Source organism: Elaeis guineensis, chromosome 4, assembly GCF_000442705.2.
Source record: "Elaeis guineensis isolate ETL-2024a chromosome 4, EG11, whole genome shotgun sequence".
Lineage (NCBI taxonomy): Eukaryota > Viridiplantae > Streptophyta > Magnoliopsida > Arecales > Arecaceae > Elaeis > Elaeis guineensis.
The window spans coordinates 53,388,793-53,411,947 of NC_025996.2; the positions used below are offsets into that span (position 1 = coordinate 53,388,793).

At 38.1% G+C, this 23,155-nt stretch overlaps 2 protein-coding genes across 2 annotated transcripts; both read left to right on the plus strand.

Moving 5' to 3' along the window:
* Positions 1-812: 812 nt before the first annotated feature.
* Positions 813-13,259, plus strand: LOC105042823 (vacuolar-sorting protein BRO1). The gene is made up of 8 exons (XM_010920161.4): positions 813-1,616; positions 2,107-3,057; positions 4,922-5,011; positions 7,616-7,684; positions 10,097-10,237; positions 11,136-11,184; positions 12,183-12,286; positions 12,516-13,259. The coding sequence occupies exons 1-8, from the start codon at positions 948-950 to the stop codon at positions 13,020-13,022; spliced, it is 2,580 nt and encodes an 859-aa protein (XP_010918463.1). The 5' UTR covers positions 813-947; the 3' UTR covers positions 13,023-13,259.
* A 4,596-nt stretch (positions 13,260-17,855) lies between these two features.
* Positions 17,856-18,874, plus strand: LOC105042824 (ferredoxin-thioredoxin reductase, variable chain). The gene has a single exon (XM_010920162.4). The coding sequence runs from the start codon at positions 18,076-18,078 to the stop codon at positions 18,544-18,546; it is 471 nt and encodes a 156-aa protein (XP_010918464.1). The 5' UTR covers positions 17,856-18,075; the 3' UTR covers positions 18,547-18,874.
* Positions 18,875-23,155: the final 4,281 nt, after the last annotated feature.

The window sequence follows — 23,155 nt, forward strand, 5'->3', positions numbered from 1 at the left end:
CTATCAAAAAATACTTATCCCGAATATAAGGGTAAAGTCTACTATTGTTCTGTTACTTTCATCCCTTAAAATATGGGAATGTGGGAGTTACCGAATTTAAGTGAGTTGAGTGGATAGTTATTTTAGCTCACGATCTTTCAATTATAAGCAATAATGCTCACGTCATGTATTGTAGCTATTTTTTTGAGTCTTTATCTTTCGGATCATGCATTATGATTTTTTCTTTGATTCTCGGCTATCAACCGAATAAGATAATCGATTGAATGCTGATAAAATCATCGATCTATAAATGATCATATTGCTAGATAAATCATTGAGTATTGTTGGATTAAAACCTTCAGCCATCATCCAAATAGGCCTGACAATGTAGCTGATTGTCGGCTATAAATCAAATAAAATTGTTAGAATTTTTTCGACATTGTAGTTCTGAATATTTTCCTCAGCAGTCGTGGCACTCAAAGAACTCTATATATTTTTTTAATTTTTTAAGTGGTAAATGGTTAGAGCTTAGAAGTTTATCATATTAAAGATGTCCTCCCTTCTTAGCACTATTGGTTAACAAGTTGTCAGGTTTTTTTGATTTTGATAAGCTCCATCCATCCATATGATGCGACATCTAATAATAACATTCATCACCTTAGAAAAATAGAGCCGGCCCAGATGATCATTGTGTGTTACAAATGGCTCCCACAAAATATACCAAGTAACGAACGGACATCAGAGATGGACGGTCAGGATCTGACCATAGGACGACTCCTAACGCGTCTGCTCGTCAAATGTTCGGAAAATCCTTCTCTTTTCTTCTCCTTCCTCCCGAAGTAAAATCCCCTTCGTCTCTTTCTGTTTCCCCTTCTCACAAGTCTCAATCAGACCGACAAAAAAACAAAAAAAGAAAAGAAAAGGGAAACCCTCGCTCCCGGTGATCCGATCCATTCCTTCCACCGGCGATGGCATCTCCGACGGTGGTCAACGTGATGCTGGCTGTGCACGAGAAGAAGACGGCGGCGGTGGACCTCTACCGCCCCCTGCGACAGTACATCGCCACCACCTTCTCCGAGCGAGAGGCCCAGGCCAACGAGGACGACCTCCAGGCCGTCCGCCAGATGCGCTCCGACCTCGAGAACCCCTCCTCCGCGGCCCCCTCGCCGGAGCTCCGCCGCGATCTCCTCCAGCACTACTTCCGCGCCCTCGCCCTTATCGAGCCCCGCTTCCCCATCTCCCCCGACCGCTCCCACGTCCACTCCCTCGTCTTCACCTGGCACGACGCCTTCAAGTCCAACAAGAAGGTCTCCCTTCCCTCCATCCACCTCGAGAAGGCCGCTGTCCTCTTCAACCTCGCCGCCGTCTACAGCCAGATCGCCCTCACCTCCGATCGTTCCTCCCCCGCCGGGCTCAAGCAGGCCTGCAATTCATTCCAGGCTGCTGCGGGAACCTTCGCCTTTCTCCGCGATCAGGCAGCCGCCAAGGCGGTCGCCGCCGGGGCGACGCTTGATTTGTCGCCCGAGTGCACCTCGATGCTTGAGCGTCTTATGCTCGCCCAGGCGCAGGAGTGCTTCTTTGAGAAGGTTATTGCTGATGGCAAGCCTCCGGGGCTCTGCTCCAAGGTCGCCCGGCAGGTATACTCCAGATTTCTCTCTCTTTCTCTCTTTCACTTGATCTTGAATTATTCTCGATTGATTTATTAATTGGAGATTAAGAATCGAAGCCTTTATTGTAAGATTTTTTTAAGAAATTGGATTTGTGCCCCAGGATTGTTCTGTTTAAATGAGGGTCATATAAATTTTATGCTTCCATTTATATGCTTCATAATTCACTCTGTTTTAGTGGGTATTAAGTTATTTGAGCTTTATGCTGATTTAATCAGAATGAATGAATGTTGTCGATTGTTTTGTCAACTATTATAAGCAGTTCTTGTATTCTTGTCCCTTCTTCAAGTCTATCATGCTTTTCCTTAAAATCTGGCTTAATTTGTTTTCTTAGTTTCAACAATGTTGTAACTTACCAGAGATTCAGTTCAGCGGAATCACAACTTTTATGGCGTTGCTGAAGTTTGACAATATCTGAGATTGCATCGTGTAACCTTTTGGTGTGTGGTGACTGTTGTAGGTTGGTCTCTACTATGAGGAAGCCTATGCACCGATCACTGCTCCTCCACTCAACCAACACTTTGACCGGACATGGGTCTCCCATGTGCAATTGAAGGCAGCCCAGTTCTATGCAGAAGCTTGCTATAGATATTCTTTAGAGCTTCATGAAAAGGAAGAGATCGCTGAGGAGATTGCTCGACTAAAGATTGGATTAGGTGCCCTCACGGATGCGAAGAAGTCTGCTAAGGGAGTTGCTCAACCTCTCATGGATGCTGTCTCCAGATTGGAGAGCAACATGAACCGCAACCTGGAGAGGGCCACCAAAGAGAATGATCGTGTGTATCTAATGCGGGTTCCAGCAGCCGGTTCCTTGTCGGCTCTACCAGGAGCCTCTCTTGTTAAGCCTACACCAATGGGTGAAGTTTTAGATGGTAGCAAGGAGAGGTTGTTCTCAGGTCTTGTCCCAGACAGCAGCACCAAGGCCCTTTCAAAGTACACAGAGATGGTTGATGATATTATCCGAACCCAGGCAGAAAAGCTGCAGCAAGGAAGTGAAATAGCAAGGGTTAAACTTAAGGAGATGGATCTGCCTGATTCTATTCTAGCTTTGGAAGGTAATTTCAGTTTGCCTATGGATCTTAAAGAGGATATTGAAGCTGTACAGATCAGTGGTGGCCCTTCTGGCCTGGAAGCGGAGTTACAGCAAATCAGGGATTTGAGAAGGGTCAATCAAGAGCTTTTGGTGCAGACTGAAGAGTTACTCCAAAAGGAAGCGAATGAGGATACTCAATTTAGGACTCAGTTTGGGACTCGGTGGACGAGACCTCAGTCCAGCACCCTGACAAAAAACCTGCAGGAAAGATTAAATAGGTTTGCTGCAAACCTTAAGCAAGCTTCTGACAGTGACACACGGATTGAGCGAGCTGTAAAAGACAATGCTGCACTTATGGCAATCCTCGATCGCAAGCCGGTATGTTAGTTGCTTTATGTGCATGTTTTTTTTCATCTTTATAGACTTGCTGCTAGCTTGTGAAAAATTTACTTGAAAGACATTGATAACCTTTCTGTTCTCATGACATGTCATATGTTGAACAATAATCTTATGTTCACAAATATGCTTAGGCACAGGTAGGTAAGGGTGTAAGAGTGAAAATGACTAAGAGAATTACTGCCCACTCAAAGTTTGTTAGGCATTCAAGATGATTTATCCAACAGGTCCCTTGAAGTCACTATTATCTAGCAAGCAGAAGATACTTTAAATTGCATGTTGTGTTGATATTCGATATGTATCATATGCTGACACTTATCAAATATGATAGAATGCTTCTTAGATGCTTATTTTGTATATCCCAAAAATGGCCTTGGATACCTTGGCAGACTTCTCTGAGGAGTTTATACTTTATAATTGTACCTGGCATCTCCTTAGACCCTCAGCACTCCCACTATATTTCAGGTTGAGCAAAATATTATATGAGATCTTCTTCTGTACTTTTTGTCCTTATTTTCTTCAAAATGGTTTCACTTTCAACATTGATATTGTTGATATCCAGTCCATGTTTCACTAACAAAGCACTAAATAAACTGAATACAGACTCTTTGTACAGTAAAGGAAGACAGGCTTAACTGATATCTTTGTAATATTTATAGGGATTCTGAAGAAATAAATACAAGGACAAAGAAGTCATATACTACTATAGATTGATATGTATGTATAGATAGATACTCATATTACTTTGCATTTCTATCTAATGATATTTAACAAATGCAAACAATTTAGTTTTAATGTATTTTACTAACAATCGATGCAATATTAAGACCTGAACAAGAATGTGGTTCTTAGTTGTTATCAACAACAAAGCCAGGTAATGTTATAATAAGTGAAAGCCCAAAGTAGGAACAAGAAAGGCTTTCTGGTCTTCACCAAGGTCAATTATCTAGCAGACCATGCACATCTTCAAAGCCCTTCACCCAAAAAAACAAAAGAGAATAAATAGGGCTGCTTATTATTACATTATATGAGCCCTTAAAACATTTAGCCAACACTTTAATTTATATAGATAGAATACTGCAATGTAATTGTTCTTTTAACCAAAATGGAAACCCAGAATTGATCCTACTTACTAAATATACCTAATGAAATGGAGAAATGATCCATAAATAGAAACAAAATTTCAGTTAGTTCCAGGCTGAAACTGACTAAAGCCTGAAACTGACTAACTACACCAAGACTAATTACTTTGGGCCAAAATTGACTGAAACTATTGAAACCTGAAATCAGCTAGTTTCAACTTGGTCATAGCTGAAAGCAGTCTGTTTTGGTCGAAACTTGAAATCTCAATCCTAATCATGCCTCACAATTTGTTTTACCCGTTTAGTTTAAGCATTTCTCTAACTAATTAACTTACGTTACTTTGCTCAATGCCAATTTGAATCATGCTCTTATTTCTCATATTTTAAGTCCATTTGTTTTCCAAATCCTTTGTTTTTTTTTTTTTTGAAATCTTTCTTCTAATTCACTTTTTTATTATTTGAATTTTGAGTACTTTATGATTCAAAATTTTGATCTTTCGTTAAATGTTGAAATCCATCAATTGCTTCCTTGGCATGTAACCCAAAGTCCTGGGCATTTTGTTGCACTAAGAAGCTACTCTTTTTTGAAACTTTTTGTTTTAGTTTAGACGCTTTACGTGATTACTTATGCTATGGGTAAAATTATTTCGTGATTCTTTCTGCATTTTGTTTTGTATATGCCAGTTCTAGTTTGTGTTTTGTTTTGTCTTTGTTCTTGTATGTTTCTTTGCATATCTGTGTTTTTAATTTATTGTACACTGCAGATAGAATCAGCCCTTCCAAGTCTTGCAAGGCCAATTATGTCTTTGGATAGCAATGAAGATGCAATAGTGGGAGCCCTTAAACAAAGCTTGGTAATTTTCTGTTAAATGTTTCATTTTCCTTCAATTGATGAAATATTGCAGGAATTGTTTTGTCATGGATAAATTGTGAGGGCTTGGTTGTTCTTGTCTTGAATTATCTCCCATTACCCCGGGCGTCCCCAATTCCCCCAAATTCACTTTCTAATCTAGCACATGCAGCTAAGACCTTTCCTGGTCTGACATTATGCTGAACTTGAAACATTGAGCATGTCATCATCTGTTCAACAAAATATTGTAGTTTGAAATTTTAAAAAGTAAGGCCGAAAAACTTACACCATATTCACAATTGCCCATCCATAAGTCAGACAGACATTGTCTAATCTTTCCTATTATCTCATCATTTTTATTTACATGCATTTATGTTCATTCTTCCTTTTTTTTTTTTGTATATGTATATTTGTAGCTCTGAATTATTTTGGTTTTCATACTGTGTTTTCCTTCATGATTTTTTGGTTCTGCTTATTATTCCCTTTTTTAGTTTCTAGGGTCAACCACCTAGTTTTCCCTCTATGTGCAAAGTAAGAGCAATGCTGTATTAGAATCACCAGAGAATGATATGTATGATGTGAACAAGAAAAAATTCGCAGCCCAAGATAGAGTTTTCAAATCATGTTTTGACTCTAAAACATTCAAATAAAGCTGTGATGAGCATAATAATTAGACTATAGTCCAAGGTTCAAGCTGTTATTAGCATAGACACGGACATGAGAATTAGATTCAGACATGTCAAAGCATCTGACTTGGCTAGAGGAAAAGCAGGAGACGTGGGAGTAATAGAAAAATAATTATAACTAATATGCATTAATATTGATAAAAGCAAATATAAAAATTATTCCAAGGTCTCAATTATGCATGAATCTAATTTAAATTTGCTAATTATCTCAAGGATTATACAAAAATGATACTTTGCCAATTTTGTTTCAATTTCTGCATTCTCGGTCATTCTCTAAAATGGACAAACTCACTTTTTTAACATTATTATACTGCATCAAACTCATTGTTGGAGCAATCCAACTCTACCCATTTCTAGAAGCTGCAAACAAAGTATCTGCCAAATAGTGTTTTGACATGTATCCTTTGGATATGTATCCATTACGGATTCTAAGAGTTGGACATGAGTGCCCAGGTAACACAGGCTCTATAGTCCAAATGAGGGTGTTTAAGTGTTTGAAATGAAACATAGCACAGTCAATTAGCACAATGTCCAGCTGTCGTATGGGATGGAGACTTGTGGCAGAATGTGTAAGAAATACTAGGCCTTCCATACTTTTGTTTTAAGCAACGAGGATCTGTATTCTTCCTTTTGTATTCCATGTTTTGTTTCTACTAAGACTAACATGTTTGGATTACTTGGAACCCTTGTAGTTCAGCAAAATTTCATCAATGCTTCATCTTTTTCATGTCATGATGTATTCACAGTTGAACCTTGCAAACGCAATCAAATATGTCTTTTTTTTATTAAAGAAAACAATACATACAAACTATGGAACTTTGAAAACTCTTTGTTCCAAAATTAATTGCTAATTTGAACAAGAAGGCTTGTACTTTTTTCAGAAGATAATTTTTTCTGTTATCTCCCTCATTTTTGTGTGGAAGAGCCGCTAAAAGTATACTAAGAGACAGTTGTTCATCTGTATTATCTTGTAAACTGGTTCTTGGTGATTGTGTCATCAGACTAACACTTCATAAAGCGATTGCTAGCTGCTCTCTCTCTCTCTCTGTCTCTGTGTGTATGTAGTATGCCTTAATTTTCCATGTTATACTCTTTTTTCCATAATTGCATGTATGAATTAGTGTAATATTTTTTTAGCACTATTAGCATGTGAATGTTATATGAAAGTGTGCTGCATGTTGAATTTTGGTCTGTTTCTATTATGTACAATGGAGGCACCTTTAGATCTTTAGTTGCATGGAAACATTATTAAAGTGGGTTCTTGATTTAAGTTAATTTTCATTGTTTCTCTCAGTCTATATGTCTTTCATCTAATTTACTAATGAGTTAACAAGTACATAAGAACGTAGAATTCTAATGCTATTCTTTGTTTACATTTGCTTGTTTATTTTAGAGGTGGCAATGGCTTTAATGAATGTTATGTATTTTTTACTTTTACATCAGTTAACTTGAATAATTCTTATTGATGCTAAACATATTAATTGTGCTGCCAGTTATATTTCTTTGTTCCTGTTTATTTTTGCATGTTATGACTATCTCAATAAGCTAGTGGCATATGTTTTGAAAGTTGTCTAAAAAGGCAGCCAACTACTGGGGGAGTGAATTGGTGCTGAATCTCATCAGGGCAGGGCTGATGAACTCACAAATGAAGCCTTGAACTAAAATAAGGCTACAGTGTTTAATTTTGTTCGTTTAACTTCATTAACATTTTCACAATATACTTGTATGCATTCTTGCTGCCTAACCTTTTATTATTGTTCGATGTTCTGTTGAGATATCAGATGTCAGGCTAAAAAAGGGAAGATGAGTACTATTTTGTTTTTCTCCCCTTCTCTCATCAATTTTTTCTTGATGTTTCTTTAGTTTTATCTGTAGCCATGCATGAGCTAACTGTTACCCTAACAACCTGCTTGTCTACTCAGAGGCAATTAGAGACTTTGGGTGCCCAGAGGGCAGGCCTTGAAGACATGTTAAAAGAGATGAAGAGAAAGGTGAGTTTCATTAGAGATCATAATATTATCATCTTGTCTTTCATATTGGTTACTTAAGACTACCTAAGTTGGAAAATCAGCATACTTTGATGTCTTTTACATGCTTGTGAATATATGAGTAAACATAGGAACAATAGCAGACAAAAAATTGATACTTCTATGCAAGGCTGTAAGTGGTATCATCATGGCCCAGAATGTACCATGCCATTTCTTGCTGGCCCGTGGCACTAGCATGCTGCTGGCTGCATGCCAGTATTTTGGGATGCTTCTATGCCAAGCATTCCAAGTGTCCCAAGCACTAGCATGAAACATTGCAACTTGATGCTTACCCATGCTAGTTCTAGGTTATCACATTATTGGCATGCAATCCTAAATTCCTTGCTTTTGTGTAAGTAAACAGCGAAGAAAGGTTGTCTGCCAATACATTCCACCTTGTACTAGGCATATTGTACCATACCGGTATCAAACTGAGACTTTGTTATGGGGGTGTACGAAATCTCAGAATGCCTAACCGACCCCCATGCTAGGCATATCAACATTGTATTAGCATGGTACCAGTACAAACTCTGATATCGAGATTGCAAACCTTGAGTGAAGGCTTGTGGTTGACACAGAACAGCCAATTAACATGCTACTGCATATGTAAACTCTTAGAACAGTGCTATGAAGTGGTCATAAATCATGTCAAACTATATGTGGAAAATGTAGTATTATTTAAAATTAAATAAACTATCCATAAATCAGACTGTAATAATATTATTTAAATACAAATAACATGATTTAAATATGGATTATGGATGATGTTGTTATTTTCAATTATTGCCTGTTATATCCCACTGAAATTAACTATTGTCATAACATTGGAAATAAACATAGTTGTCCATTTCATGGATACTGTTCCCAACAAACCGAGAAACACGCAAGCAGCCTACACACTGTACTGCACAGGACAAGTATTATAATGATGATTTTAGTTGACATCCTTTTTGTTGTTATGAAAAAAATGATATGCATACAATAACTGAGAGTGAGGTGTTAATTTGAAGAATAATGTCATCATATATTAAACTGGGACTTGTCAAATAATGACTCTATTAGGTCGTTATTACCTGCTATGTACTGTTAAAACCATGATTTTCATTTCAAACAAGATGTCGATATTAATTGCTATTGGCCACTGCAGTGGATGTAAATATCTGCTTATATATTTTCTCGACTTATATGAAGTGATAATATCTTGACATATAGCATAGGAGGAAGAAAGTGCTTGAAATAGAAGAGAAGACAGTAGGTGAATGGAGATATTAGGTCCACCACTATTCAAGGAGATGAACTCAAATACACCATTTATTTACTTTTCATTCATCCTCTACCATTTCAGTTTATATAGACATCATTTAACTCTTTTTTTGTATCCCTTAGTTAATACATGACTGCTTTCTATGAGGCACAAACAGGAATTGCCTTTATAAACTCTAAAAGGACACATGCATGAATAATTAACAATGCCTAGAAACCCTAAAAGACACATTCCATATGTATGATACACAATGAGAGCTTAACAACTGCTCATTATTAATGGCTTATAATTACTGTATGACAAGACATTGACTTGTGATAATAAATATGAACTAATCAAATGGGCTCCAGAATGGGCTGATATGAAATAACTGGTATGCCTCTCCTGCATCAGTTTCATTTCTACATTTTATGTCTCTAGCCTATTTTATTGAATATGTTTCTATACTTTTTCCTAAATAATCACATGTTAAAACCAATTAAAAAACCATAGTTAATCTTATTGTCCTTATATCAGCTGATAATTTTGATATCTCAGCCATTAATTATATTGTCAGCTTAAATATCTGGATTTCTAGATGATTTAAGTTATTCAACCCTCAGTTGAAAACTATTACTTAGTCTATCCTCATGTTAGTCGCCCACCAACACTGTGCTAAACAAAATTGGAGTTTAAAACCCTTGTTTACAATCGATAACCTGTGGATAAAGTTGCTAGCAAATCTTGCTCTGGCCATTGTTGTTATTCAAAAGAGACCCAATCAAATGCTACACTTTGCAAATAAGGGATATGATGTAACAGTAACCCTCAAGAGCCTCCCGAGCCATTGTTATCATTCTGACAGAAAAAGTGATAATTATTTTGCTTAATTCAACCTTTAAAATAATTTGTTTCCAAAGCAAAAGAGATACCATTATAACATCGGTTAAAATGGGAAATGACAATTTAATAACATCATAATTTGAGTACGCTATTATTATTTGTTATGTACAAAGTATCTAGGATTTTTGCTTTCTTACATATCCAAATAAAATTGCAACATCTATCAGATTTGACAAGTTCACTATGTCTTAAACTCCATGCTTATTTCACCCATTCTGCATTTATTGCAGGATGATATACTGCCAAAACTGATGGCAAGCACCGGGTCACATGAGGATCTTTTCAAGAAGGAGATAGCAAAGTATGACCAAATCTGTGAAGAAATTGCCCAAAATATCGAGGCACAGGAGCAATTATTGCTTCAAATTCAGGTAGGCTATTTTCTTGCTTTGTCTTTAGAGTCATAAAATTATTACCTCATGATATGTTGTGTGAGTCAGTTTTTTGGATTTTTGTATCTATCAATAGCACGCTTGATGCTACTTGAGTTCCTTTCTTAAATCCTTACCCGCATCACGAGTCATGAGTCATGACAGCATTCTAGGTTTTAATGAAGGCAATTGCAATGCTCCTCGTCAGAACAGGTGATGATGGTGATGGTCACCATGAACTAATGTGAATTTCAAGTATGATTAATGCAATGACTATTATCTGTCCTAACAATCCACACAAAACCTTACCGACCTGAGATTTGTTTCCATGAGGGGCCTTCGCCAATTTATATAGGTAAATTATGGCCCTTTGTTTTTCCTCTAATGGCAAACATTAGAAAATTTTCTTTCCTTTAAGATTCTCAACAATCAAATGTAGCTTCAATCCCGGTAAATCTCCCACCAGCTGTTTGCATTAAATACATCCAGGTGTTCAACTCATGTACAATAAGAGTGAAAAATATACTAATTGGCTTTAATTGGATTTGTCATGAATCGGCGTGGCTTGTAGAAAGTCTACCCTTTGGTTAGGACCTATAGGTTTTCTGGGCAAGCCCAAGCTTGATAGCTAGGTCTGCTGGGATTAAGTTCAGGCCCAGTACGTAACCTACTCTATCCCTTGTTATCTTCCTGAGTGGTCAATCTCTATTTCCTTTTGCTGTTGCAAGAATGCTCTGAACACTATAATGGTATCATGCTGTCTTAATCCTAGCATACCAATTGCTGCCTTTATGCAGAAAATAATGATTTAGCTTCCTTTTCATGAATCATTTGCATTTGTGATGATTTTAGCTGTGCATCCTAAATAGAAGCTATGTTTATTTTTTTTGTTTTGCAGGCACAAAATGCTGAATTTGCTTCTGTATTCAATCTAGAAGACTACAAAGGTGTTCTACCATTTGTCTGTTTTTCTAGTTACTTTGGGTATAGAATTGCTTATATTCTCTGACAATAAAGGATTTTTTTTTTTAAAGAAAATTGAAGCATGACTGGCTACAGATTATATTATGTATATTTTTCTCACTAATCTTTGTTCTCATAGACTTTTATATCTTTCATTTATTTAGCATATTTAATGTTCGTCCTGAATTAGTGCAAAGTTTCTATGCTCTTTGGGCATTTAAACTGTGGATATCTTATCATTATCACAAAGTTGCATATCCATATATTTCTGGTTTTTCTTGTTAGTCCTAAAGGTTATTCATTAAGAAAAACATAATTTTCTCCATTTTATTGTGTCTAGATATTATCAACATGTTACTTCAAGTTAATTTACTGTGAGTTAAGTCTGCGGTTACATGTATTTGTAAATTGATGGCATATTGTTATCTCAGGAATCTGCAGCTGAAATAGCTTGTTAATGTCGATCATTGATGATTCCAACGAACTGGCTACAAGAAAGAATATCATGGTTTTAAAAATATTTTTGGAATTACCAATCTCAAGTAGATTTTAACTGAATACTGTCATTGATGTGAAATATTTTGCTTTTGTGGGAGAATTTTTGTGCACATGACTTGTTTCTTTTTGATCTTTTTGATATCCTTGGTATAATTTCGGGTACAAACTGATCGACTGTTGCACCAACGATGATACAATTATAACACTTTTGTGGAAGCCTTTCCCATATTCCAGTTTTTGTTTCTGATGTTTTCGATAGTTGACATAAATTATTTGACTTGGTTCCATTTTTTTTGCGGTAGTTTGACTTTTGTGGAAGCCTGGTGTATGGTCCATTTAGCTGTTCATCATAACCCTTGTGCAATGGATTCATCTAAGATAAATTATTCTACAAGCTTAAGTTTATTATTCTTTTCTATACCTGATAGTTCATATATCTTTACACTCCACTCACTGATATTAATTCAGAAACTTTTATTTCCAGTTGCTCGAGAGAAGAGTTACAAACAGATCTCTGCTGCCATAGCAAAATATCGAGAAATCAAAGAAAACATCAACGAGGGATTGAAGTTTTATGTTACTCTCCAGGTATGAGTTCTACACTTTGTCTTATTGAATCTTGTACTTTCACTGCTCTCTCAGCCATAATTACATACTGGTTTGTGAGCTCTGTGCTTGGGAACTTCACATCACAATAACCGGAAGCATGTTGGTGATGATGATTTATTAAGTCGCTGTACCGTGTAATGCTCCAGTGTAAACTTAGATGTGCTTTGTTACTAGTACAAACTGATCTTCAAACTTGTTCTGTGAACAGGATGCAATAACAAATGTAAAGCAGCAGTGCAGTGATTTCGTGATGACTAGAAATATCCAGTGCCGGGAAATGATTGAAGATGTGCAGAGGCAGATTGCTGGTCTCAACTTCACAGCTGATGGGAAAACAGGCTACAACTACCCTATGCCCGGGCAGTCGAACTCACAAAGAAATGCTCCTCAACAGCCAGAAGCGCAGAGTGCTCCACCTCCATCTCATCCTCAGCCACCATACCATCGCCCATCTGGGGAGCAGCCCAGGCCTGCATATTCTCAGCCATACCCTGCTTATGCTACTCCCCAGCCGCCACCATACTATGCCTCCGGTAGTCATTACCAGCGTCCTCAACAGCCGCCCAACCATGAGTATGGGCAGCCAGCATATCCCGGATGGCGTGGACCATACTACAACACACATCAACAGCAACCAGGTTCGCATCCTCCGCCACCATACACTGTGCCAGCTCCTTATCCCCCTCAACAAGGCAGTTACTACCGGCCTCAGTAAAGTACATACAATGTCCTGACTTTATCAGCTGCATTCTCCATTTTGTTCCATTGTGAATGGCTATGAGAGATCATATTTGTTATCGTCTGCTTTCTGTATTTGTATGCATAGTTTGTGTGATAATTTGTTGTCCTAGAATAATTTCATTCAGTGACCGAGCAGGAAGATACTGTGCTGATCTATTCAGCATGTTGTTAATGGAAGCTCTTGCTGAAACTATTAGAATCATATTTTGTATTTGAAGGGGTTTGATGGAGTGAGTGTGAGCTTGTGTCACAATATAATGGTAATAATACATTGCATAACTCTGTTTCCACCTAGATGCGTACAGAATTTGTAGAAGTGCCAACAAGGCAATCAGAGAAAATGGGCATGGAATTGCAGGAGCAATATCATGGTTGCATTGTTCCAATTATCAAAACATCATGGAAGCACTTGACCGGAATTTGTTTCAAAAAATAAAGAGGATATAAATTGCTACATATCATGAGGCGACATGTCACGAGCCTGCATGTAAATCTGTACATTGGCATTTCCTACATCGGATGGATGCTGAAGTCGACAACAACTGATGACAAAATTAGATGATTTTTGTGTTGTTGAGATTTGATTTCCCTTGGGAGATAGCTTGGACAATCGTGGTTTGAGCATTTTATAGGGCAGTGGATTCAAGTCAAAGTCCCAACTAAGGTTTTGATGTTGGTGTGGGTCTCGCTCATCTAGGTAAACTGGAAGAAATTTAATCCACGGCACTTTGCCATGGATTTCGTCTCTTGGACGAGCAAACTCGTGCGGCATCTCGATGTCACCTGCACAAAAGAGTCAGTCAAAATGCATCCAGCAAGATGCATAGAAAAATATAAGAAAAAAGCATGGCAACACGTTCAAATATGGTACTGTAAGAATCTGGCTCAGGAGGCAGGGAAGGCAATAATGGACACCGCAAGAATCTGCAAGAAAACCGGTCCATTGGATTGTTTTCGTCTACCTTCCCAACACTATACAAGCAAGGCATCCACACAAATCCCACTCCGGGGTTCCAAATGATCGAGCAGCATTGCGTTTCATGGCTCGTCTTCGGAAGCCACATCATTTTTCCTTGTTTTGGGTGGGTTTTGGGGTGTTTTCGTCATGTCGGGAGAAAAGATAAAAGTGATGTGGATATTATTTGTCCAGATTTATTTTGTATTCGAATTAATTCGAATATGGATAGAAATTTAAAGATCCGATGAATATTCATATTTGTATCCATATCTGTCAAAGAAAAATGGATATGAATATGGATAGACAATGGTGAGATCCGTATCTGAATATTCAAATATATATGTAATCTTATATAATTTTATATAAAATTTATATTTTAAAAAAATATACTAATATAAATATATTATTAATTTGATTTATTATCTATTTAATGAAGCTTAATTATCTAAGTGATATTCATAATTATATCCATACTTTCAATATCCAAATTGTATCTGTATCTATTTAAAATAAATATGGATATAAATTTTTATATTTAAATAATATCTAGATCTATATTTATATTTGTCAGATGAAATAAATATAGATATAAATAAGTTAATATCTGATTCAATTCTAATCCCAGCAGGTAGATCTCCATGACCTGAACTATGCTCAAAGCGTCACCTAACGTTGAGGCGTAAGCATGGCTGCGCAATTACCATTCATGCAGTCTTTCTAGCTATTAGAAGAAAGAAAAGAAAGGGAAAATGAGGGGGTTAGGCTGTCGGTAGTGAATTGGCATGCTCGTGTCTGCACGTGTTATCCTAACGCAACCAGTGGTCCACTTTGATTCCAAAGCAGCGGTGCTGGGCAATGGTGGTGGTATGGAGTGTCCGTAAGGTCCTTCTTGGTTCCTGGATAGCCAATGGAGGATGATCAAGGATAAGCACCGGTAACCATCACTTAACTAGTTAACCACAAGACTGGTTCCAGTGCTGTTTCCTTGCTACTTAATTAACCATGCCCTCTTAGGGAGATGGCAGAAATGGTGTTTGGTCACAAAGAAGTACGGTTGAGGTCCATTTTGCTGGGAGACAACGCTACCCTTATGCATATATCCATTTGGATAAAAATGACTAAATGCTTCACCCATCATTTAAATATCCTTGCTCTCCATATTATTTTATCAGTCAAAAATTATCAAAATAATTTCTATCGCACGTGATTGTAAAAATGATCTAAATGGGTAGCATTTGCGATGTGCGAAGCTAAAACATGAAGTAGTAAATATCAAATATAACATAATCATTATGCAGCCAGTGGGAGTGGTGGCCCAGAGAGGGCGATAAGTTATACAATCCAGCAACATGATACTATCGAGTCCTGTCCCTAAAAAGAAACAAACTCAATCTACGAATGATAGTAGTTGAAACAAACAATATGAAAAGCGGTGTGTTGCGGCCAATCCCCTCATCGCCTGATCACCGAGAACGAGTGCTTGCAAAAAAAAGTCCGCACTGACCGGAGGTGGCTCCGGCGGGAACCCTCCGACGGTCAAGTCAGAGAGGAGACTAGGCAACAGTAAAAGAAAACAAGGAGCTCAACGAGAGAGGGAGAGAGAGAGAGGGAGAGCTTGAGAATTTTCGAAGGGACCTCTTTAGCACTGTTGCCTTCCCCGATTTATAGTAAGAGGTAGTATGGTCCCGCCGTCGGTGATGTAGACAACTGGAGAGTTATCAAATCATCGGAAGTTGTCACGTCGTTGACGAGCTGACAGATCCTAGGAATTAATTTGCGTCCTTTGCAGGACAGCGCCCCAGATTTTCTGGCAGGACAATGCTCCCTGGCATTCGTACGGCGTTTGCTCGATAGGACTGCAGCCCATGCCGCTCATTCGGCGTCTAGAAAGGCCTATAGAGGTAGGACGTCAGTTGTCCAAACCGATGGTGAGTCGGTGGTGTCCCACCCGATAGGTGGTCGGTGACGAGGGATCGGCTCTCAGGCGATTGGAGGCGACGTTGGCCCGTTAGGCCGATCCGCTTCGGTCGGGCACGATCGGTAGTCACTGTCGGTGTCGCCCACCGTCGGTCGGGCGAAGTCGGTCGGCCCATTCTCAGGGATGGGTCGGGATCGGGACCCGTAGTCGAGTCGGCGTCAAGGACGGGTCGGCGCTGGTGAGTCGGCAATAGGGTCGGTCGGTATATCCCAATAGTTGCCCCCCCACTCCTGAGCCTGATGTCACATTGGCTCGCGTTTCCACACTGGTGGGGCGTTGGGCGAAAGGAGTGGATTTTTTTATTGCGTCCTGCCTTAATTTTACTGATCTCACCAGCGGACGATCCGGACAAATCGATGTCAGGTGTCCCGTCGTTTGATGACTCGACGTCAGACAATCCGGTGTCAGGCGATCCGGTGTCAGACGATCTAATGTCGGACGATCCGGTGTCAGACGATCTGGTGTCGGACGATCCGGTGCCGGACGATCCGGTGTCAGGCGATCCGGTGTCGAATGATCTGGTGTCAGACGATCCGGTGTCCGGTGTCTTATTATATTACCATATGTCTAGATGGAAACCCAAATCCACCTATCCATGTAGGTTAAATAAACTAAGGGTGAAGCAGAGTAAGCAAAGAGCACAGACCCTGTCTAAAGTAGTGTGGACTTTCATTTCTAATAGATGAGGCTGATGAAGAACACAAAAGCAATATTACGTCCACCATTTTGTTGAGCACGGGGTACATGATACGGTTGAAAGATGCCAAGAACCCCCAGTTGAGCTGGTTTGGCACTTGCCTCCTTTAATGCAGGTCACGCCCCTTACTTTGTTCATTGTAAGGTGGCCCGAGAAGCTTTACCATTATGATGCATGTGGCATAACGCAAGTAGTCTGTGGTGTGGTTAGACTGACATTGACAAAATTTCAGAGCAATGCAGACTTAATAAACCGACAAAATAAGGAAGGAAAACACCTTCTACAGCCAATATTTAGTCTAATATTTTATTTTATTTTATTTTATTATTTTTCTTAGAGAAAGGGGGGATAGGAAAAACTTCATTAAGGTGATGAAGCAAACAATGGCCGCTGAGTGGACCAAGGACGAAGAGGTATCAGATATAAATCTATCATTTAATTTATTCGGGAAATGAGGTTCCTAGGACGTGAATGTCAAAATAGCTCTGGCTGACAGCTGAAGCAAGTGGAGCTCCGGTTGAGGAAGACTAGTATTCCATTCACACCAAATTTAATATTATTTTTATATTAATATAAAAATAATATTAATATAAAAATAATATTTATATTAATATTATTTTTATATTAATATAAATATAATATTATTATTTATATAAAGTTTAGAAGTAAAATGTATAGCCTAGTATTTTACACAGAATTCTTAGAAAAATGAATACTGAACTAAACATAAATTATTTTTCAATAAATTATTTTTTTATGATCAAATCAAATATATTAAAATTTTATTTTTTAAAAAATAATTTTTTTAATTTTTATTTATTTATTTATTTTTTTCATCACGAAGCAAATGAATCTAAAGCTACATAGCCACGATTCATTTCAGATCTCAAACCACGATTTTGCCTGGATACCATTTCTCTTCTCGAATACTCCGACACCGGAAATGCCAATGGGCCGTCGCTGTTCAAGCGTTCCACCCGCACGAGAATAAATGCCAACTATCACATCTGGAGGACGCGTGAACGAATCACAAAGCCTGAGCTGGACCTCTTATCCCTTCCCTGCGCCAGCGACCAAATCCCCCCCGTGGGCCCGCCCGCCCGCTCGCGAGCCAAACGCGCGCCTCTTGCTCCCTTCTCACTCTTATCCTCCACGTCCACGCGACCACTCGCTTATTCCTGCCCAGGCAAATATTCCATTTATTACCACCACTTATATTAATCCCGATCCGATAAATGTTCGACGAAAAGCCTACAAGAAACCCTCACCCTCCCTCCTCTCCCTTTCCCGGCTCCACTCCATCGAAGCCCTTCTATCGACCGCCAACGCTTCGATAGGACTTTGAGAGATCAAGACACGGAATCCGAGAGAGATATTATTTCATCGGAATCGGAATGCCAACGGCGGCGACCGTCCCCACCACCGCCCTCCTCTGGCGTCACCCTGCCGCCGCCACACTCCCCTCGCCTTCCCCCTTTGCCCCCGCCCACCCCGTGATCCGTGCCTCCGGGCAACCGGCGGCGTTGTTCCGGAGAAGAATCTCTTGCCAGGTCGCCATCACTACCGACGCTTCTTCCTCCTCGTCGCCATCGGTGGAGGAGGAGGAGGCGGAGGCGTTGGCCAAGATCGGGCGGAGGGTCCGGGTGAAGGTGCCGCTGAAGGTCTACCATGTCCTCAAGGCCCCCGAGCTGGATTTGAACGGGATGGAGGGGGAGATCAAGCAGTACGTGGCGTTGTGGAAGGGGAAGCGGATCTCCGCCAATCTTCCCTTCAAGATCGAGTTCCACGTCGCCGTCGAGGGCCAGCCGAAGCCCGTCAAGTTCTTCGCCCACCTTAAGGAGGACGAGTTCGAGTACCTCCCGTAATCCGATTGACCTAAATTGTGTAATTTGATGTAAAGACTCCAGATTTCAGACAGTCTTTTGGATGGAATTATTGAGTATCCATCGCCTTCTCTTCTTTCCCAAGAACTTCTATTGATATCATAACAGCAACATGATGGTTGTAAATTGATTAATAAATAGATGAGAAGGGAAGAAGGCACCTTATAGTTCTGCCACCAAGTAAGTTTCTTGTCATTTCTTCCTTCTGTTTCTGCTGTTGTTGTCAATTTGAGTTACTGCTTGAAAAAAGTTGAACGAGTTTTGTTGTATAATCAGATATATACCTTTAAAGGAATATGTTTCTTGCCTATCTGTTTGAATTGTCATGGTGATTATATTCATTTTTTACTGTATTACCGGATCTTGCTTGCTTTTAATGCGACAAAGGCTATTACATCGAAGTTCATAAGGATTTCAGTGATCTCTCAAGTCTTTGAATGTGCAGATTTTGATATCCATATAAATAATGGCTGGAATTTTGATGCATTTCGATATAAAATTTGTCAAAAGAATATGGCTTTGTGCTTCTAATATAGTTGAATGGAAATGAGGTTCACATGGTTGTTCAATGCATGCTGGTTTCAAGAATTTAGTATTTCAGTTTTCTGTGCTGATATCTGGCACATTCTCTTTCTCTGATCTGTGGCTTTTGTATTATAGGTATTTTTATTATTGAATAAGAATCCTATATTTTGTGTCAGCAAACTTTTTCCCCAATTGCTCTTAAAAGAGTTAGGTCCCAAGAAAATTTTAAAAAGGAAAAAATTTCAATTTATTCCCTACATTTCATCATCTTTACTATTATAAGGAACACTCTTTTGGACCTGTCCATGAGGCTGCTAGCCAAATCTCCTGAGCCAACTTCCCTGAAATTTGTTTAAATAATATGCTTTTTCTTTAGAAGATACACTCACCCTGTCACCCATGTTCGCTCTTTAAAGAATGACTGTAAAGGAGTATGCAAAAATAATTGTGGAGTATATTTATCAAATATGTAGCAAACAAGCAATCTTGAATGATGGAATTACAACCATGTATCAAATGCTTTTTCACATATTCCTTGCTTAGTCAGATTAATGAGCTTAATGTAGATCCTTGAGTCATAATACTACGATCCTGGATATTATTCATGTGGTGTAAAATCAATTAACATGTTCAACTAATTGAACCAAAAGTTTTTTAAGGGCATATTTTATCATCAAATCTTGAATTTACACTTCAAAGTGTAGTTGTTTCTCCTTGTATTCCCAACATTTTTTTTTTATTCAGGACCTTAGGGTGTTTTGTTCTGAGACACTGAAGTTTCTTTTAAGTCAATATAAGTAATAAGCTATAGATTATATAAATTATATATGCATGTTTTGCAAGATGAGACATCTATTAATATGGTCTTCAACCCATTAGGAGTAGCCTTATGAATTTACTTATTTTATTGTGATTTGATGGTACTATGAAGGGCATTAGTGAAAATCTTTACTTGCTTGTTCTTATACCATGGTGTGTTTCATGGACTAAAGTATTATACTATAGCAATTTATATTGGTCATACCGTAATGATAATACACTAGTTCAACAGTACTAGTATTCCTCTTAGCAATGTTTTAGATCCTCGCTAGATGGGGTGTATCTTGGCTGTCCTATCCCATTTCTGAGAGATAATTAGACTAGGATGAGGGCGGGACTCTAAAACCCATCCACACAAAGAAAGAAGAAGAAAAAGGAAAGAAAAGGAGGAAGGAAAGGAAGAAGAAATGAAAGAAAGAAGAATAATAGGGAAAAAGGAGAGAAGAAATAAATGAAGGAAAGGAGGAAAAAGAAAATAAAAGAAATAAAGAAAGGAAAAAGAAAAGAAAAAAAGGAAGAAAGAAGAAAATGTGGAAAGAAGAAAAAGAAGCAAACAAAGAAAGAAATGAAGGAAAGAAGATGGGAAGGAGATAGAGGATACCGATCAGGATGCTCAACTGGGATGGCCATAGAGATGGGGCTGGATAGCGGCACGGCCCATTTCATGAAGACATTGGCATGTTGTTGTGCCATTGGATTTTAAACTGTGCCTCTTAGTGCCAAACTATACCTACAGATGATACTATATCTCACTTTTTTTGTGTCAGCTGCATGGATAGGTATACCAGGTGTTGGTATGATACCATACTGCACCAATGTGTATGGTATCACAAGGTACAAATGCATAGATCTTGTTTTGAGTTAATAACCATTTTTTTCAAAAAAATTATCATGCTAGTTTGGCCTATAGAGCATTCTGTACCTTTATTAGGAACTAGGACTTAATGTAACCCGATTGATTTCCTTTCTATGAAGTTTAGTGAGAAATGATTTTGCTGCTTTGATGTAGGTTGGATTCTTCTTTGCCTACTCTATATAAAATTGGAGAAAGATATCATGTACAAATGATTGGTCTATAAAATTCTAGAACTGCTGAAACCCATTAGGTATTGCCTCATGGATCTTAATTTGTTTTGTTTGAAGAAGATATATTGTTTTTAATATGATAGTGTATGAATCTTTCGTTGTTTGTTTAAACTTGTACTTCTTGATGTTTAAACTACATTGGCAACCTTTGTTAATGAGTAACCCCCACCCTCCCTCACTCCCTCCCCCAATCCTATCCATTCGGTATGTTTACATGCAGTTCAATGCAAGATTCGCCATTACGATACTAGACCTCGTATCGATACAATTCTATTATAGTGTCGGTACACGGTTCAGTATGGTACAAGATGACATTCTGAGTGTCGGTATGCTACGAGATACCATACCAATATGAGACTAGTCCTGTATGGTATGGGGTGTATCGGGTGGTTCAGCCCGTATGGCACTCAATGGTTCAATGGCTTATCTATACTGGCCTTACGTTATTGTGCCTTTATAAATGAAAAGCTTTTAGAAATACTAATCTGTATGAGGCCTCAACAATCTAATTTGTGATCAGCATTGGACCAAGGACTTGCTAAACAAGGGAAACCCTGATAGCTACAAGAAAAATAGAAGCATCAAAAATTTGTATCTGTTAGAAGTTACTGAGAAAAGTTTTTCTTTTTTGATAAACTATTTGCTTTCCTTGTTGGAATAAAAATAAAGAGAATATACTAGTTCAAATCACAAGAGAGTATCTGACATGGAGTCTGCAAAGCAAAGCAGGTTAAGTGTCTCATTTTCAAATTGAAAGTGATATAACAAATTAAGAAGAAACAGTAGAGAGATGAAGCAAAGCGGAGGTGGAAAGTGATTTTAATGAAAATATTCGTAGGTTTCTTGGTCATGAGAACATAGATTAGGATGAAATATTCAGCAATTCAGTGGCTCCTTGGGTCAAGGGTATTGTTTTAAAACTGGCCCCATGGCCTAGTTTAAAGGTCTACAGCTCTATTCCTACCAATTACCAGTTTAATGTATAAGGAATGCTGCTCCAATTCTACTGTCCCTCCTTGTGCGGCATTGGATGTTGGCAAGCAATACAAGTCCTTTAGTAAACTTTGTTAGAGAAGATGTGAGTATAGTTTTGAAAGATTACAATTTCACTTGTTAGGCCATAGAGTAGATCTAGTGAAACTTGATTTTACCATGGTTTCGATCCCTTTAGCAGTTGCAGTTTTGGCTGTTGCTTCGAGTTCAGTCAAAAGTTAGAAAATCTCAAAATCAAAATAGAAAAATAATAAAAATCAAGTTATTTAACATTATTTAATCGCATGTTGTTGCTATTTATAATCATTGTTTGTATATTTTGGATAGTCTTAGGTTGATAATAAATTGTATGGTTCAAGGTTCACCATTTCGGTACTGGATACCGTATCAGTACCATCCTATTATAATATTGCCATGCAATATAGTATGAGATGACGAGGCATCCCGAGTGTTGGTACGGTATAAGATAACATACTAGTTGAGTACCGATACAGTAGGGTACGTTCGATATAGCGAATCTATGGATGCTTAATATGTTATGCTAAACATTTTATTCACTATAAAGTGTATTGTGTTTTAATGTATTGTAATTCTACAATTTTTACCTGACCTCTTTAATTTTTGTACAAATTTGTCTATTTTTCAGATTTTGTATATTTTTATGTTTGCAATACAGAAGGTAAGCCTTTGTGCAATGGTAAAGATGCTCTATTGTGACCTAAAGATCGTAGGTTTGAAATATAGGAACAATCTTTCTGCATGCTAGAGTAAGATTACATACATTTGACCCTCCCATACCCCACAACAGTAGGAGCCTTGTGCACTAAGTCTATTTTTTTTGTGCATTATACTAAACTTTCTCATATGTGCATGTCATTCAATTTTCATTTAATAACTCATCAAAGCAAGCAAAAACCTATCCAAGCATATGTCATTATATTTCTATTTGAATAATCCGATGGAGCAAGAAAACATCCCATCTATATATAAATCAATTTTATTTTATTATTTCAAGCTGTAGCTTACCCATCATAATAACAAAGGTTAAACCAAAATAGCACAAATTTGATAATTAGAGCCATGGTAAATATGTAGTCAAATGATATTGATGAATTTTAGAAAATGTTAAAAAGATTAGCTTGCTGAACACCAAAAAAATAAAAAAAAA

Coding starts and splice junctions, on each gene's coding strand:
- LOC105042823 (XM_010920161.4), top strand. CDS start 948: ATGGCATCTCCGACGGTGGTCAACGTGATGCTGGCTGTGCACGAGAAG. Junction 1,617..2,106: donor GCTCCAAGGTCGCCCGGCAG/GTATACTCCAGA, acceptor TGACTGTTGTAG/GTTGGTCTCTACTATGAGGA. Junction 11,185..12,182: donor CAATCTAGAAGACTACAAAG/GTGTTCTACCAT, acceptor TTTTATTTCCAG/TTGCTCGAGAGAAGAGTTAC.
- LOC105042824 (XM_010920162.4), top strand. CDS start 18,076: ATGCCAACGGCGGCGACCGTCCCCACCACCGCCCTCCTCTGGCGTCAC.